Here is a 16,816-nt window from a genome sequence, read left to right on the forward strand (position 1 = left end):
CTTAAAAGAAATATGGATACTTTAAAAAATATAGGTATATTGCCCAGTCCTATAACATACATAGACATTATTCCTCTGAATGTTGTCATCCATCCAGGTCATAGTATTTCCAGGTCTAATCATATAGCATTGCATTTTTGTCAAGGACTCTCCCACCGATACTGCGTGCTATGCCTCGATCCCCATGTTTTGTTTATTAGGTATTCCCGCTTTGCATAAAACACCCATAAATGTTTGTTAGATTAAGCTACAGCTGTCCACCATCTTTAGGTGTAAAGTGTTGACTACATAAGTCAGCATTCATTTTCTACCGCTTATCCACACGAGGGTCGCGGGGGAGCCTGTTCCAGCTGTCTTTGAGTGAGAGGAAGGGTACACCCAGGACTGGTCGTTAGACAAACAACCATTCAAACCACACTCACATTCATACCTGTGGCCAATTAACCTAGCATGTTTTTGGAATGTGGGAGGAAACCGGTGTACCCAGAGAACACCCACACATGCACGGGGAGAACATGCAAACTCCACACAGAGATGTCAAAGGATTGAATCAAACTCTGGTCTCGTAGTTGTGTGGCCTGCGCGTTAACCACTCGGTCACCGCGCAGCACAAACATTAGATACAGTGCCTATCATAAGTATTCACCCCCCTTAGATGTTTTATGCTTTTTTTGCTTTTTTTAACACAAATTTATTGGAAGAACCTCTCATGTCAAAGTGGAAACGGATTTCTACTCTACAAAGTAATGTTAATGAAAACATTATATTATGAAAATAATTGTTTGCATAATTATTCACCCCCTTCAAGTCAGTATTTGGCAGATGCATCTTTGACTGCAGTCACAGCAGTGAGTCTGTGTGGATAAGTCTCAGTCAGTCTTGTATATCTGCCCACTCCATTTTTCTTTGCAAAACTGCTCAAACTGCACGGGTATCGGGCATGGACAGTCCCTTTCAAGTCCAGCCACAAATCCTTATAGGATTGAGGTCTGGCCTTTGACTCGGCCACTCCAGAACAGTTACCGGTTTCTTTTCTAAACACTCCTGTGTAGATTGTAGAGGGCGACCTGATTTAGGCAGATTCACACAAGTGCCATATTCCTTCCATTCCTCATGATTGATTTCACTGAACTCCGGGGGAGGTTCAATGACTTGGAAATTTTTTTGTATCCCTCCCGGAATTGTACATCTCAACAACCCTTTCCCTGAGTTGTTTGGAGTGTTCTTCTGTCGTTGTGGTGTATTGGTAGCCAGGAATACAGTCTGGAATACCAGTCTCTGGACTCTTCAGACACTGGTGGTTTATACCTCAATCACTTGAAACACCTCAACGCCACTCAGATCATCTTCATTGCACTAATTGTGGTACTATTGGCAACAATTTGATATTGCATCAGACCATTAAATTAAAAAGGGGGCGAATAATTATGCAAACAGTCATTACTTTGTAGAAGTCTGCTTTCATTTTGACATTAGAGTTTGTCCAATATTTTTTTGTGTTTAAAAAAAAGCCCAATTGTTTTGACCATGGTTGATTTATGAATGCAATAAAACATCCAAGGGGTCAATACTTATGATAGACGCTGTACAAGTTCCAATATGGTTGTGGCAAGTCACTGTGTCTGTCAAGACAAGCAGGTCATGTCTTACATGTCAGAACACCTACTTCCTTTGCATATTTGCTAATGTACCTCTAACCCCCATTACCCCTGTTCCCTTCAGGAGCATCATCTCCAGCGGGCAATCTCAGCACAGCAGGTCTATGGCGAAAAACGGGACAACATGGTCATCCCGGTCCCGGAAGCAGAGAGCAACATCACCTACTACGATGCGCTCTACCCTGGGGATTACAAGATGCCAAAGCAGCTAATTCACATACAGCGTAAGTGGGTACCGAGGGCAAATGTGAAAAGATAGCTTTTGTAATGTTTTACATGATTGTTTTTCACTGTTTGTTCATTATGGTTTGCTGCATATTGTCTTCCATATGAAAAGGATGTACATTGCTATTTCTTTCCTCCAGCTTTCAGCCTGGACACGGAGCAGCCGGACTACGACCTGGACTCGGACGACGACGCCTTTGTCACCAAGTTGAAAAAGAAGATGGAGATCAGCCTCCTGCAGTTTGAGGAGATGATTGATCGGCTGGAAAAAGGCAGTGGACAGCAGGTTGGTGTCTGAGCACCTGGGTGCTGTGTGAGGAACAACAATGATGTCTACTAGAATGTAAACATAATATGCGCATATTGTCTACTCAGCTGGTTAGTCTTCCCGAGGCCAAACTGCTCCTCAAGGAAGATGACGAGCTCATCAAGGAGGTCTTTGACTACTGGAGCCGTAAGAGGAAAAACAGCAAGGCCCTATCACTCATCAACATCATCAAGCAGGAGAAGCGGGATGGCTCTAGCACCAGCGATCCTTACGTGGCCTTTCGACGGCGCACCGAGAAGATGCAAACCAGGAAGGTGGGTGCTCGGATTAGTGGTTTGAAGTGTGTGAACGTCAGAGGATTTGGGTATTACGTTGCTTGAAAGTCTTGTTCTTGCCTTTGCTCCCTTCTATCATCAGAACCGTAAGAATGACGAGGCGTCCTATGAGAAGATGCTGAAACTCCGCAGGGATCTCAGCCGAGCCGTCACCATTTTGGAGATGATCAAGAGGAGGGAGAAGAGCAAGAGAGAGCTGCTGCACCTCACGTTGGAGGTCTTTGAGAAGAGGTCCGTTTGGCACTCACGTGTGTTTTTACTGTGGCTCAGCATCAGAATGATAAATGATTGTTTGTCTTCCTCAGGAACGTCATGTCAGACTTCGGCGGTGAGGTTCTAGCCGAGGTTCTTGCCGAGCGAGCTCTGGTGAGGCCGCAGATTATTCCCCTGGTACCACTCACCAACCAGTACCACATGGACCACAAGGAGTACAAGTCCAAGGTGAGCAGATGATCAAGCACATATTCAAAGTCCTTTTGTAAAAGTCCTTTGGTCCTACGTCATGGCGTGAACGTGTCTCTGTTCTCTTCAAGCCTGACAAGACCGAAGTTCCTCGTCAGAAGAGGAAATACGAGAAGAAACAGAAGGTGTTGCCTCTGTCAGCCGTCGCCTCCCACCACCACGGTCCGGCTGTGTTCAACGCCAAGGATCTCAACCAGTATGACTTCCCCAGCTCGGATGAAGAGCCTCTGTCTCAGGTAGCAGCACTGAAGTGTTAACTAGTCTTAGTATGCCACCTAGAGGTACTTTTTAAACATACAAGAACACATGGAACCACAATCAATGTTCACACTGACGTCTGACCGTGGTGTCTATAGCTCCATTCAGGCTCATCAGAAGCCGAGGAGGAGAATGACCCAGATGGCGCGTACGCCTTTCGCAGGAAGGCCGGCTGTCATTACTACGCTGTAAGTGTCACGCCCATCATCAAGAGCTGTCAACATGACGACGCATGGCTGAGCCTTTGTGTGTTTTCAGGCCCGTCAGGATCGAGTGGGCAGCTGGCCATGGTCAGCGGGCTGGGAGGGGGGCCTGGCAGGAGCCCGTTACCGCTACAGTCTCACCACGCTCACGGTGCCACGGCGGTGCCAGGGTCTGGCCCGGCGACGCGTGGGTCGAGGGGGCAGGTAGTGAGCAATTAATTTATCAATTCTATCTATTAGGGTAGAATAACAGCATCCATGATTATGTTCTCTCCTTCCCTGGCAGGGTCTTACTGGACCGAGCGCACTCTGACTATGACAACGTTTTCCACGAACTGGACCCTGATATGCTCGACCCGCCTGTTCCAACGAGTCCGCGTTCGCCAGCCGCCAGCAAGTTTGCCAGTACCTCAGAAACAAATACCTCAGACAGAAGCTCCCCCCCGCCCTCCCCTTCGTCGCACACGGACCTCAGTCGGATTCTTTTGAACATAAAGTCGTGCCGATGGCGGCACTTCAGACCACGGACACTACCACTACACGAGCTGGACAACGCCCACCCTCTGTTCCGCAGGCTGAGTCGAGGCATCAAGCGCCCGCTCTCCGCATCTAACTCTGGACTTCCCTCTCAGCGCCCTGGACGGGTCGTCCCCCCTGCCCCGCCCCCTATTGGTAAGCCTTGTGGCGTCTGTGTGTTGCATTTAGACTTTAGTTGTGTGTAGTGGTGTGTGACTTATTTTACTTATTTACTCTACTCTGACTTATGTAGGGGTTTCCCCTGGATTTTTTGAAGCTGTCGTGGTGGGCTGCATGGGGAGCAACTGCCCCCGCCCCCGTTCTGCTGCTGCGCGTGCAATTATATACCTTTTATATACCTTTTTAAATGAAAAAATATGAAAGAAGTTAAATAAGTTAATAAATGATTCAACCAGTAGAATGTGAACTGAGAACATTTCTAAACTCTTAATTTAATGGCAAAGTAGCTGGGAGCTCTAAACTTGGAGTCTACAAGAACCTGCTTATGTTGCCTGACCTCTTTAGTCAATAGTACAACATTTAGTACTATCTGACACAAACCTAAATTTAATTTTGAATTTTCTGTAATATATTTTGTTTAAAATAACACGATTAACAAAATAACCAATAACAAATATTTTTGTTGGGCAAATTAAAGACAGGAATCCATCTTTTTTTTTTTATAGAACACAATAGACCAAATATTCTTTGGTCAACTCAACATCAGCTGGTGAGCTACCGCAACACAACTAGTATTTTGAAGACGAGCCATAAGTAATAATAATAATGATAAAGAGAGCAAGATTGACTTTAAAATAATTAAGTTGATTATGATTGATGTTTCCCATGAACATAGTGTCCACTCGTAGCTCTCTCGTGGGACAAAAACAAGCTAGCTAGATGCCCCCAGCCAGACAAAATGTGTAAATAAAAATGGCAGAAAGTTGAATGACATTGAAGTATGAGTGATGAAGCTCTGATTGGCGGGCTGTTCTCCCAATAAGAAACAAGGAGAAAGTCAATGCAAGACATGCTGCGAATCTGGTCACACGGGAACGTGCCAATAAGGCAGACACGCGATTCTGGTGCTTGTTTATCAAAAAGTGCAGTGAAACATTTTTATCATATTTGAAATTCTTTTCAAACTAATTGTGGTCAAAAATCATTTTTAAGGTGTGGTGGCTTTTATTTTGCCATGGTGTACCGAACCATTACACATGTAGGGGAACCCCTATTAATGTTAGTCCTGATGCCGAGTTGATCCTGTGATTAAATATAGTTTAGGAGGCTAAAATGTTGTTGTTGTTGTTGTAGACCAGAGGTAGGGAACCTATGGCTCGGGAGCCAGGTAGGGCTCTTTTGATGACTGTATCTGGCTCTCAAGCATTTCTTACCACAATAAAAATTTATTTTTGCTAACATTTTAAAGTAAACCATCACAGAAATGACTGTTAAAAATAATATTAAAAATCAACAACTTTCTTATGCATTTTAATTCGTCCATCTATATTCTGCTGCAATACGACCAACCATATCTATCTTTCCTGATGATATTTTCCAGGTCAAACACCAAAACTCGATTATTACTGGGTAATGCTGTAGTCTACCTCGGTCATTGAGATGTCAAAAAACATGTAAATGTAAACTTTCCTCCTTTAGTCAAATAGCTAAAGCTGCAGAACCAAGCCTTCTGACGAAGATGGCCAAAAGAATGAAATACGTCTACGGAGTACGGTGCAAAACTATGCAGCAGCAGAAGTTGTATTAATGGCAACAAGTATTTGATTTATTGTTAGACACTGCGCTGCTCACGAAAGTGTGCTGGCCACACCCCATTGGCGTGCGGTAGTGTGCCTGGTCTACGTAATTAGAGCCCATTATCTAAAACTGTTGGTCTTACATAAAAATGCACACATTTTATTGCATTCAATGTTTAAAAAAATGTATATGGCTCTCACAGATACACATTTTAAAATATCTGGCCTTCATGGCTCTCTTCGCCAAAAAGGTTCCCGACACCTGTTGTAGACGTTATTGCGTCTACTTTATATGCACGTGTGAAGTGCTCAGCGTGACTTTGAATCATCATGTTTATGAGCACATGTTAAGTTGTAACCTGCTACTTGCAGCTCTCAGTGATGGTTCGTGTGTGTGTAACAAACAGTTTTTTGGTTTGTGTCAGCTTTAACAGCTGAGCAGTTCCAGCAGCACCATGAGCAGCTGGTCCAGATGCAGAAGGACCAGCTGGAGCAGGTCCAGCAGCAGCAGCAGCAGCAGAAGCAACAGCAACAGCAGAAGCAGGCCAACAGTGGCACCACTGCCAACAGCACACAGGTGCGCTAACATCCTCTCTTGCTGCCATCAACGCTCAGCTTGCCGCCATCACAGCTCAAACACGGTCCGCCCCTCTCCCACAGGTCGCAGCCAACCTGTTGGACCAGGCCAACGCTCAGTTCGCCGCCTCAGCCCTCATCACGGCTGACCAAATTCTGGCTCTGAAAACCAAGGAGGAGCTGAGTCTGGGAGGCGGAGTCAATGGCGTCCTCTCCCCCTCAGGTATGAACATGCTCTGAGAATGTTTCACTTAGAGGTTAAAAAATGAGCAGGACTCTTTCAGATCAGGGTGTTCTGGCCCTGGGGCCATTTGTGGCACGCAGCTTGTATTATTTATTGTTGCATATTGTGAAACTAAAATGAAGATCAAATTAGGATAATTGGCAACTAAATTGTCCATTTGTGTGAATGGTCCTTTGTCTGTGTGTTCTATGGCCCTTGCCTCTTGCCCAAAGTCAGCTAGGATGGGCTCCAGCAATTATCGCAAGAGACACGCATGGATTTTCAAACCTGCAGACGGTACGCAAAGCGTGTTCTGCGTACACAGAAAAACCTTGCACTTGCATGGTAACAGGGGGCAAGCCGAGGGAGGACTGCGTGTGTCGCAAGTTTAAAAGGACATCGTGTACATTGGACGGCAGTTACGATAGACGTAGGGCGCCGTGGGAAGCCAGTTGGAGCACGCCAGCCACGGTGGCGATCAGCTAGCTGCAGCAAAGGAGGAGGAATGACACAATCACCAGGATGCGTGCCGCTGTTGCATATTGTTGGACAGACATCCGTATCGAATCGTGACCCCCACAACTCTAGTTAGGGCAAGCGTCATAGAAAATAAATGAATGAAGGAACAATTCCAACCTTTTGTCACCTCTAACACAATAAGATTTTGGTTGCTTTTTTCATGTGATGTGACCTCCATCACATTGTTTTGTACAAATGTCCGGTTTAGCTTAGCAAGAGGATCCTGCATTCTTTATTTTTCTTTCCTGTATGTGGTCTGCTGTGCACACCCCAGATCTGGATGAGATGTTAGAGTCTGCATTAGCATCCTTTCTCATGGACTCTTCTTCTTCAGGTGTCTACAAGGGCTTGCACCTCTCGAGCACAGTCTCCCCTTCCCTCGCCGCCCCGGCACCGCCCACCACTATGTCCACCTCCACCTCGCTGCACCCAGGCACCACCACCAGCTCCACCTCCACACCCGCTAAAAACAACAACAACAATGGCACCGCCCACCTCGCTAGCGCCACAACCACTAACGCCACTCAGGCCCCACTGGGGAACAGCAACAGCCTGCGCCTGGGCCTACCCGTCGGCAAACGAGCCCATGCCCCCCGGACGCTGAGCAGTACCATGTCAACATCCGCCTTAAAGCTTGCGCACGCAGCTGCCGCCACCGCTAACTGTCAGAAACCCAAGGTCACCTCCGCTTCTGCATCACCGCTAGACATGGTGCCCAGGTGAGCCATACCTGACACAACCGTTCTTCTTGTTGCTGTTGTTGCTCCTTCCAGAAAACCTTTTTCCACCAAGCACTACATTCCTGTTGGCAAAACAACTATTAGTTAGCAAACTATGGCAGTACCAGGCTCAGTGTGCTGATTGGTGGACAGACATTTGGTGGTCACTTCCACATCTAACTTATTTTATCAATGTCAAATGAAAAAACTTACTGTACCATGTCCAACTTTTTAGCCGGCCGTGCTAGGGCCGTGCTAGGGCCGTGCTAGGGCCGTGCTAGGGCCGTGCTAGGGCCGTGCTAGGGCCGTGCTAGGGCCGTGCTAGGGCCGTGCTAGGGCCGTGCTAGGGCCGTGCTAGGGCCGTGCTAGGGCCGTGCTAGGGCCGTGCTTCAAAAGAATAGTAAAAACAAAAAATACCCTTATACTGTATATTGACACGGACATGTTACATTGTACACGCAACGGTTAGCTCGCTGGCACATCAGGATGTACCAATCCAAACCTTGGAGTGTATGGGAGCGCTTGGTGGAAATGTGACTTAAAAAGCCAACGGTGTTTCTAACGGGTGTGGTGTCTTGCAGGGACAACCACGAGCAAGACAAGGCGCCGCTCAACAGTCTGTCCGAGAACACAATGGCCATGGAGGTGACGTAGCCAGCGGACTCATCTTAGTTTTTTAGGTGCTATGCATCGTCCGTTAGGCTTGAATGCGAGCGGCGGCGGCGGACTGAGCGCAGCGAGGCTGTTTCTGCAGCGACTGCTCCGAGAGCCAATTGCGATGCTCGTCTGATATATACCCCCCTCCTCCCTCCTGCCCCCATTTCCATATTTGTTACTGTTAATAAGAGATTGTCTGTAAATTCTTAATATGGCAATTATATGTACAGTACTGAATATTTGTACCCCCTCCTTGTATATAACATTACTTGAATACAGAATTGTTCATTTGTGATGTTTTGCACTCGACATATTGAAAAAAAAATCCAAATTAAAGAGAACAAACTGCAGCTGGTGCGACAAGTGTCAACGTGTCATGACGTGCACGTGCGTGTGCACGGAGCCCGCTCCCTCTATTTATTGTGCCGTGTTTACAAAGTCTGCAATGCCACGCCCACTTTTTCTTTTCCTGGCGCCTCCCCTCCCTCCTACCTGCGATGCGCGTGCATGCGCACGCGTGAGTGACTCCGTGCACAAGCGGCAGGTGTGCGCGTCTCTCCACAAAGCTCTTCCACACATCATCATCATCATCATCATCATCAAGATAGTGTCCCACAATGCTCTGCTGCTGTGTCCAAGCACTATTGACGTGTGTCACGTGACCATGCTGCTTTTCTATGATTTCACCCTTAAGAGACTCATTGTTTTCTAAAATAAATATTTTTGTACCGCCCACTTTTTTTTCTTTTGATTTGACTTATCGATTGTTTTCGTTTGTTGCTGAGGGACATCATGGATCATTCCACTTTGGACAGAAGCGACATTTTATTGACAAATGAAATAAAATCACCTGACTCTTGAAGACTGGGACGCGTCAAGGGTGCCTTTCATTTTGGGCAGCAGGACAAAACAAAGCAGATCTTCTCTTCTGTGAAGAGCTTGGTACTCAACATGGCTACATGTAGTTTTTTTTTGTTTTTGTTTTTTTTTATCTGGCTGTACCCCCCCACCCCATCCTCCACCTAGCCCACTCCAGTGGCCGCTTGTTCATTTGTCTGCTTATGTTGACACTTCAGCACAGTGAGGTGAAGGTGTCACTCGAAATAAACATCCAGGGCATTACATGTTGCCACCAGTCACTTCTATGTTTTCCTTTGTGTCCTTTTTATATACCAACATTAAAGTGCACTTTTACAATCAAGACCTTAGGATCTACTTCCTGTACGGCGGTACCGCCCACCTCCATGTTAATGTGCCTAACGGTTAGCAGTTAGCCAGTTAAGATATCATGCTAATCATAATGGCCTTGGGCCGTCCCTTCATGACTGAAATATCTATTTAATCTTAGATTAGCTAAATTAGAATAAAGATCCCAGCGGATGACATAACCCCTTTTTTGTTTTCACACATGAAATTATTGCCCTGGGGGGGGGAAATGCAATGTGTTTATAGGGCGCAACACTGAGCCTTGGCATGTAGCGCCATCTAGCGGTCAAACCCATACAGTGCAGCCTTGGATAAAAACTGGCTTCCTTGTTAAAAAACTACAATCATTGAAATGAGCAGATGACGGCCATGTTGGATTTCTTGGCGCTAATAAAATAGGCCATTTTAATCACAGAGTGATGTAATGTTTATTTTCACAGTGTGCAAAAACTAATTTTTGTTTACTTAGACACAAATTACAAACATTTGTCAGTGTAAAAGCATTCACAAACATCTTACGGAACAACACAACAAACGGATGGCTAGAGGTCATCAATTGGGTCTTAAAACCTGGTCTTGGAAGAAAAAAACTAGCGTGCGGTGGTTATAAAATTTTGGAGTCGTTTTGGCCGCAACGAGCAGAGCAGAACAACTGTCTAAATGTCCATCCCTAATCTTAAGAATAAAAACATTCACATTAGCGTCACTAATAAAAGTCCAAACAAGGTCTACCTCAAAGTGGTTCCATGTCGCATTCAAATGCGACTGGACATGATCCTGGTGTTGAGTTTAAGAAAGAAGGACTTGAGCTTGCAGAGCCGACACTTCTTTCTCTTCTTCTTGTTTTTCTCATGGACCTTCTTGTAGATGCCCTCGTATTTTTCCTCCTCCTTTTCCTCCTCCACCCACGGCACCCACGCGCCGCCGTGCAGCCCGGGGTGAGCGCTGGGGTCATCGGGCGGGAAGTAGACAGGCACGGCGGTCCGGTTGTAGTACGCCAGGCGGGACAGCAGCTGCTGGACCACGTCTGGTCTTTGCTCGGCCAGGTCCCGCCGCTCGTACGGGTCGGCGCTGATGTTGAAGAGCCAAATGTTCTTGTGCTTGAAGGTCCTGTAGAGCGCCGAGAAGGCTCGCTCCAGATTCCACCAGCGGCCCGGCAGTGTCGGCAGAACCTGCGGTGGGACCCACTCTCCGTGGCCCGGGTCTCCAGTTAGCATCTTCCAGTCACCGACTCTGATGGCCGCCTGGACTGACGCGTCCCAAACAGACTGGGGGGGCGGAGTGGGCAGGGTGTTTTTGTCTGGGTGGGACACGTTCTGATGAGAAAACATCGTCTTGGACTTGAGGTGCAGCTTGAGCTTGGTCTTTGTCGTCTGTGGCCACGACAGGTTCTGCTCCTGAGACGTGGTCCTTCTGGATTTGGAACTGGAGATCCCTGGCTGGTTGTTGAAGGCGTGCTGGACCTTGAGACCAGGTTTGGGGGACTTGGACTGCAGCTTTTGTTTGTTTTTGGCTTTGAGGTTGACTTTTGGTCGCTTAAAAACTGACGTTCGCTGCTTTTTCTTTGGCTTTTTTAAGGCCAGAGCATTTGATGGATCTGCTGTCCAATCAGAAGCAAAGAAAATACATCATTAACTTCGACACCTCCTCTCGCCAAAGGGAAATATTAACAAAAACTGAATCTCAAAAATACTCGTCAGACCAGCCAGAATCCTCTGAGGTCCCGTACAGAACTTTGGGACTTTGACTTACCTGGTGCTCCTTCTGCACTGGTGTCCCAGGTGGCGGCAGGTGTGGGGGGCTTGTGCAGGGGGTCGATGTTGTGGAGGATCTCTTGACGAGGTGACTTCTTCCCTTCGCTGATGGCGGCCCATACGTCGTAGCCATCCAGACTCTGAGGGGACGCCGACAAGAACAGTTCTGCTTATCTCGAAACGGACTACACGGGAGTCTTCTGGAAGTCTGAGGCAGACTTGATGGACGCCAAAGTGCCTCATTGCACTACTCTAGAACTTTAGGTCATAGCAGCAGGCCAGCCAGGCGCCAATAAAAGTAATTTATGTTACAACGAAGAGAAATGTTACAAAAACTAGTAACATCTGAGGCAACATTCATCTCCATGATAGTAAAATATGGACACTTTTACAGCTGCTGTGGAACCAGAACTTTCCAGCGGGACGTCATGTTGACGGCAAACATTATTGCTGAGTAAAACCTTTGGCAAGAAGCTAAGGTTAGCTTTTTCCAAGACAATAAAGACGTCCGTAGCTTTTAGCGCGGTAGCAAAACTCCTTTTCGAAAATAACATAACATAAAAGCCATACTCACCTGGCTGACGTTTCCCCCGGCGAGGCCCACCAGTGTGGGGAACCAGTCCGTGATGTGGAGAAGAGCTTTGGACACCCGCCTCCTACGTCGTAGCAACGGGCTGTGCACGAACGCTACTCCTCGGACGCCGCCCTCCCAGTATGTCCCCTGCAGGAACAACAGACCATTCTCATTCTCATTCTCATTCTCATTCTCGACCGCTTATCCTCACAAGGGTCGCGGGGGGTGCTGGAGCCTATCCCAGCTGTCTTCGAGCGAGAGGCGGGGTACACCCTGGACTGGTGGCCAGCCAATCACAGGGCACATACAGACAAACAACCATTCACACTCACATTCATACCTATGGACAATTTGGAGTGGCCAATTAACCTAGCATGTTTTTGGAATGTGGGAGGAAACCGGAGTACCCGGAGAAAACCCACGCATGCACGGGGAGAACATGCAAACTCCACACAGAGATGGCCGAGGGAGGGATTGAACCCTGGTCTCCTAGCTGTGAGGTCTGTACACTAACCACACGACTGCCGTGCAGCCCATTATTATTATTATTATTATTATTATTATTATTTGGCTTTATTCCTTCTAGGCACTTGTCAGTAAATTCAACTAAAGTGATGTTTGTCTTTTTTACTATGCACCACTTCTTCATCATTCTTTTTGCCATCTTAAAACAGCAACAACCTTTCCAAATACCTGGAATATGAAATGATAACAATTTTTCATTACAAAGATATTTGAAGAAAACAACCTGACCGGGTCATTTTTGACCCACTTATGCATCTAAGGGTTAAGGAAACGTTACCTTGCGGCCTCTCAGTGGCCAGTTGCTGCCCCCGGTGAAGGGTTGTGCACCGTTGTCGGTCGAGTAGATGATGATGCTGTTCCGGTAGAATCCGTACTTCCTCAGAGCGTAGGTGACGTTCCTTACCGCCTCATCCACGGTGGACACCATAGCAGCAAACTTCCTCCTGGCCACGTTGGCCATGTGGCGGTAAGGGTAGATGTAGGACTTGGGAGGCTGCAGCGGCGTGTGAACGGCCTGGCGAGCGGAAGATCTTTGAGTTTTGACTTGGCGTTTTGGCGGCCATGTTACCGGGCGTGGTTACCTGTAGGGACAAAAGCAGGAAGAGAGGTCGCTCCCCGGGGGCGTGGCTCTCCAGGATCTTCCGAGCTCGCTGAGTGAAGAGCGTGGTGGAGTACTTGCCCTCGTGACCCCAGGCCACACCCTCGTCGTCATGGAGATCGTAGCCGCATACGCCCGGGCCGTCACATGAGCCGTAACTGGAGGCGGGAAATACGTGCTTGTTGATGACCACCATGTATCCCAGCAGGCATCTTCTGCATGTTCTCATGTAAGATACGATATCGCTCACCTGTAATAGTCCACACTTCCTGTTAAGGATCCAAAGAAGGTGTCAAAGCCCTTCCTGGTGGGCAAGCACGCCTTCCTGGACCAAAAATGAAGCAAGTTAGCTTGTCGCTGCAGACTGCAAACGTGAACCAAATGTCAAATATGGCTGCCAGGCTCACCTGTAGAAGCCCAGGTGCCACTTCCCCACCATATGCGTGGCATATCCGGCCTGGCGCAGCCTCTCGGGAAGCGTATCCATGTGCAGAGGAAGACAGCTGGGCTGGCTCGGCCTGATGATGGAGTGCTGAAGACCCGTGTGGATCTGATACCTGCAAGGAAACACCTACAAGTTCTAGGTCTAGGACGGCGTACGTGGAAAAAATGTCCACCGTCCGTCGCAGAGCTCAGACCTTCCTGTGAGGAGCTGGCTGCGTGACGGCGTGCAGATGGGCTGGACGTAGTAGTTCTCCAGCTTGACACCCTCTGCCGCCAGCTTGTCCAGCGTGGGGGTCTTGATGGCGGGGTTGTGGTAGCCGATGTCGTTGAATCCCTGTCGATCGAGTTAGGAGGGGTCAGGACGTAGCATTGTAGCATCGTAGCATCGTAGCATCTGATGGACCAAGGACCTTTCTTCTCAGTGGTCCGTCGTTAACATCAACATTCCGGATGCTAACTGACGCCTGGTCAAGTCTGACATGAAATGTTATGGTTTCCGTTCCTCATGGTGACTTTGGGGAGAACTTACTAATCGTTCACTAACTGTTCACTTCTTGCCTTCTAATGTTCCTAATTTGCTAACGAGTATAGAAGTGATGACAGTAAATGTCCATATAAGGTCATGTTGTTTGTTAACAGCAGAAAGAAAATACAAATAGACCAACAAATACAAATAGACGGTGCAGACATTGAAAGGGTGAAGGAAAATACATTTCTGGGGATCACAATAGATGAAAATATGAGCTGGAAACCTCATATTACAAATATACAACATAAGGTGGCCAGAAATATTTCAATATTGAACAAAGCAAAATTTGTTCTCAATCAGAAATCACTCCACACTCTTTATTGCTCTCTGGTTCTACCATATCTTACTTATTGTGTGGAAATATGGGCTAATAACTATAAAAGCAATCTTCACTCGATAAATGTACTGCAAAAAAAGTCAGTAAGGATAATTCATAATACTAACTCCTTATTTCTAAAATCACAAATACTTCAACTTGCTGATATAGTTCATCTTCAAACAGCTAAAATAATGCATAAGGCTAAAAATAAGCAATTAGCTTAAAATGTCATCCAATACTTCTCTACAAGAGAGGAGAAATATGATCTCAGGGAAGAAGTACATTTGAAACACTTCTATGCTAGGACTACGTTATGCTAGCCATAGCATTTCAGTATGTGGAATCAAACTATGGAATGGATTGAGTAAGGAAATCAAACAATGCACAACGATGAGCCAATTCAAGAAACAATACAAGCAGTTGATGTTTGCTAAATACAAGGATGAAGAGTCTTGAACCAGTCATGATGTGCTATATATATCACTATACTAGACTATACTAGACTATACTAGACACTTACTATGGTACACATTATGGCATTGGATGGTCACCTCGGACTTCGGTATGTGACGAAAAATAAATACAAATATATATATTTTTTTAAATACAAAAAATACAAAAAATATATATATTATAATAATAATATCATAATAATAATATTAGAATAAAAATTATAAAAAATATATATAAAAATATAATAATTATATTAGGAAAGCAGGAAGTGAACAAATGTAACAGTTACATTTGTTATGCGTTACTATGGTACTCATCATGTCATTGTATGGTCATATCACCTCGTACATCGGTACGTGACAAATTAAATAAATAAATTAATTAATTTATTAATTAAATACATTTAGAAATGACAAAAAAAATAATGAAATTATATTAGGAAAGCAGGAAGTGAACAAATGTAACAGTTACTGATTGTAAAAGTACCAGATGGAGGGGTAGGATTTAATAAGCTTTGATTCTTCCTACTCCTTTTGGACATGTGGAACTGGGAACTGATTATGGGATGCATTCAATTGTAATCTGATGCATGTTCAAATGAAATAAAACCATTACCATTACTATTACCATATAAGGTCATATACGGGCTAATCGGTCCAACCCACCTGATCATCAATGAGGATGAAGATGATGTGCGGCTGCTTGGGGGGCTTTGGCGGTGGCGTCCCATCCTTCTGGTGCCGCTCCCGGCCAGATGAGGACACCAAGCCGTGTAAACAGAAGATGCAGGTCATGAGGACAAAAGTCGTGGCCGCTGCCTGCATCTTCCCTGCGGGGGTTGAGGGGCATGAAATGAAAAAGTCTGCTTGTCAGCAAACGCACCATGAGAAAGGCGGAGCCACATCAAAGCACAGCAGTGATGGACTGCTTACTTTTTTCGAGACATTTCCCACCAAATGAACATTTAAGTACACTTAGATAGCCTAGCCACATCCTAGCTTTAGCATGTAGCACTTTGGCCAACCAAAACCTATTAGTTTGTTATAACTAAGACTTGTATTGTAGTTATATAATTATCCGTTTTATTTTACACGTTAATTGATGTACAAAAAAAGAAAAGCTAGTTCTAACCACCAAGTCGAATATTTGAATTTAAGTGTCGAGGAAAGATGTTGTCATTATTTTTAATGTTTGTTTAGTGACCTCATTTTCTCAGTTTTAGTCAACAATTTACGTCACCTGGACTCGCTTGTGTGTCAGACGTGTACAGACTGGTCTTAATTAGTAATGATGTTATGATATATGTCTTCACATAACTTTATTAAGTTTCATCACAAAATATGAAATAACCAAAGCAAGTCTTCAATTTAAAAAAATGTTACACTTCGAGTAAAGAAGTAAAACATCTGTGTTTTGACTTCAGTCAATCAGTACCTCGATGTGGAGTCAGTGCAAGTGAACGGCTCTTGCGGGGCTGCTCACTTCATTCTTCTGGCCTCGGTTCGGTTCTTAAAGGGAGTTCTGCTGGCGGAAAGTTCGTTGAGGACGCCGCCGCATGTCCTCAAGCTCCAAGAGAGGCTTCCTTCTTCCTCCAAAGTCTTCTTCACACTCCCACTGAGCAACGACGACCAAAAAAAAGAAAAAAAAAATCACACCATCAAGCTACACTTGCTCGTTTGCGGAAGCTTCCGGTATGACCTGCCAAAATAAGACACATGACGTCTTATGAATAGTTCTCCCGATCACGTCGGACTCAAACGAGCTTGTGTATGCATTTAATTTATGCCTTATTTTCATGTAAATATGTATATGTATATACTGTAGTTAAAACCAACCATTTCTCTATTCTGGGCGAATTGCAGCATAGCAGAGTTGGGTTTTCTTAGTTTATATTACTTAAGTATTACTAATTATGGAATTATGGAATTTTATTTTGATAAAGTTTCCCAAAATCATATACAACGTTCCCCATGTACCTGACAGCAATACAACGATAAGTGTAGATAGGAAATAGTAATAATAATGATTATATGAGTAA

General features: G+C 45.5%; 2 protein-coding genes across 3 annotated transcripts in view; one reads left to right on the plus strand and one right to left on the minus strand.

Annotated features, from left to right (window-relative positions):
* LOC131124778 (enhancer of polycomb 1b) overlaps positions 1 to 10,151 on the plus strand; it is a 32,099-nt gene extending 21,948 nt beyond the window's left edge. For both annotated transcript variants that reach the window (XM_058066859.2, XM_058066001.2), the window contains 13 exons: positions 1,723 to 1,882; positions 2,024 to 2,169; positions 2,259 to 2,465; positions 2,569 to 2,717; positions 2,792 to 2,927; positions 3,020 to 3,184; positions 3,305 to 3,394; positions 3,465 to 3,613; positions 3,696 to 4,081; positions 6,108 to 6,259; positions 6,343 to 6,481; positions 7,335 to 7,719; positions 8,301 to 10,151. In XM_058066859.2, coding sequence (XP_057922842.2) covers positions 1,783 to 1,882; positions 2,024 to 2,169; positions 2,259 to 2,465; positions 2,569 to 2,717; positions 2,792 to 2,927; positions 3,020 to 3,184; positions 3,305 to 3,394; positions 3,465 to 3,613; positions 3,696 to 4,081; positions 6,108 to 6,259; positions 6,343 to 6,481; positions 7,335 to 7,719; positions 8,301 to 8,373 — 2,277 coding nt within the window. In that variant the 5' untranslated portion in view covers positions 1,723 to 1,782 and the 3' untranslated portion in view covers positions 8,374 to 10,151. The remainder of the gene's footprint in view (positions 1 to 1,722; positions 1,883 to 2,023; positions 2,170 to 2,258; positions 2,466 to 2,568; positions 2,718 to 2,791; positions 2,928 to 3,019; positions 3,185 to 3,304; positions 3,395 to 3,464; positions 3,614 to 3,695; positions 4,082 to 6,107; positions 6,260 to 6,342; positions 6,482 to 7,334; positions 7,720 to 8,300) is intronic.
* On the minus strand, positions 9,963 to 16,387 carry LOC131126427 (arylsulfatase I-like). The gene is made up of 10 exons (XM_058069357.2): positions 16,213 to 16,387; positions 15,444 to 15,607; positions 13,672 to 13,811; positions 13,441 to 13,590; positions 13,284 to 13,358; positions 13,017 to 13,191; positions 12,713 to 12,949; positions 11,911 to 12,057; positions 11,335 to 11,476; positions 9,963 to 11,182 (listed from the first exon to the last, which is right to left on the minus strand). Exons 2-10 carry the CDS (start codon positions 15,600 to 15,602, stop codon positions 10,338 to 10,340), a joined length of 2,070 nt encoding a protein of 689 aa, XP_057925340.2. The 5' UTR covers positions 15,603 to 15,607; positions 16,213 to 16,387; the 3' UTR covers positions 9,963 to 10,337.
* Between the last annotated feature and the right edge of the window lie 429 nt (positions 16,388 to 16,816).

Source organism: Doryrhamphus excisus, linkage group LG11, assembly GCF_037039965.1.
Source record: "Doryrhamphus excisus strain RoL-2023G ecotype Guam linkage group LG11, RoL_Dexc_Guam_v1.1, whole genome shotgun sequence".
Lineage (NCBI taxonomy): Eukaryota > Metazoa > Chordata > Actinopteri > Syngnathiformes > Syngnathidae > Doryrhamphus > Doryrhamphus excisus.

Coding starts and splice junctions, on each gene's coding strand:
- LOC131126427 (XM_058069357.2), bottom strand. CDS start 15,602: ATGCAGGCAGCGGCCACGACTTTTGTCCTCATGACCTGCATCTTCTGT. Junction 13,812..15,443: donor TCATCCTCATTGATGATCAG/GTGGGTTGGACC, acceptor CTCGATCGACAG/GGATTCAACGACATCGGCTA. Junction 11,477..11,910: donor CCGGGGGAAACGTCAGCCAG/GTGAGTATGGCT, acceptor GCGTCCCCTCAG/AGTCTGGATGGCTACGACGT.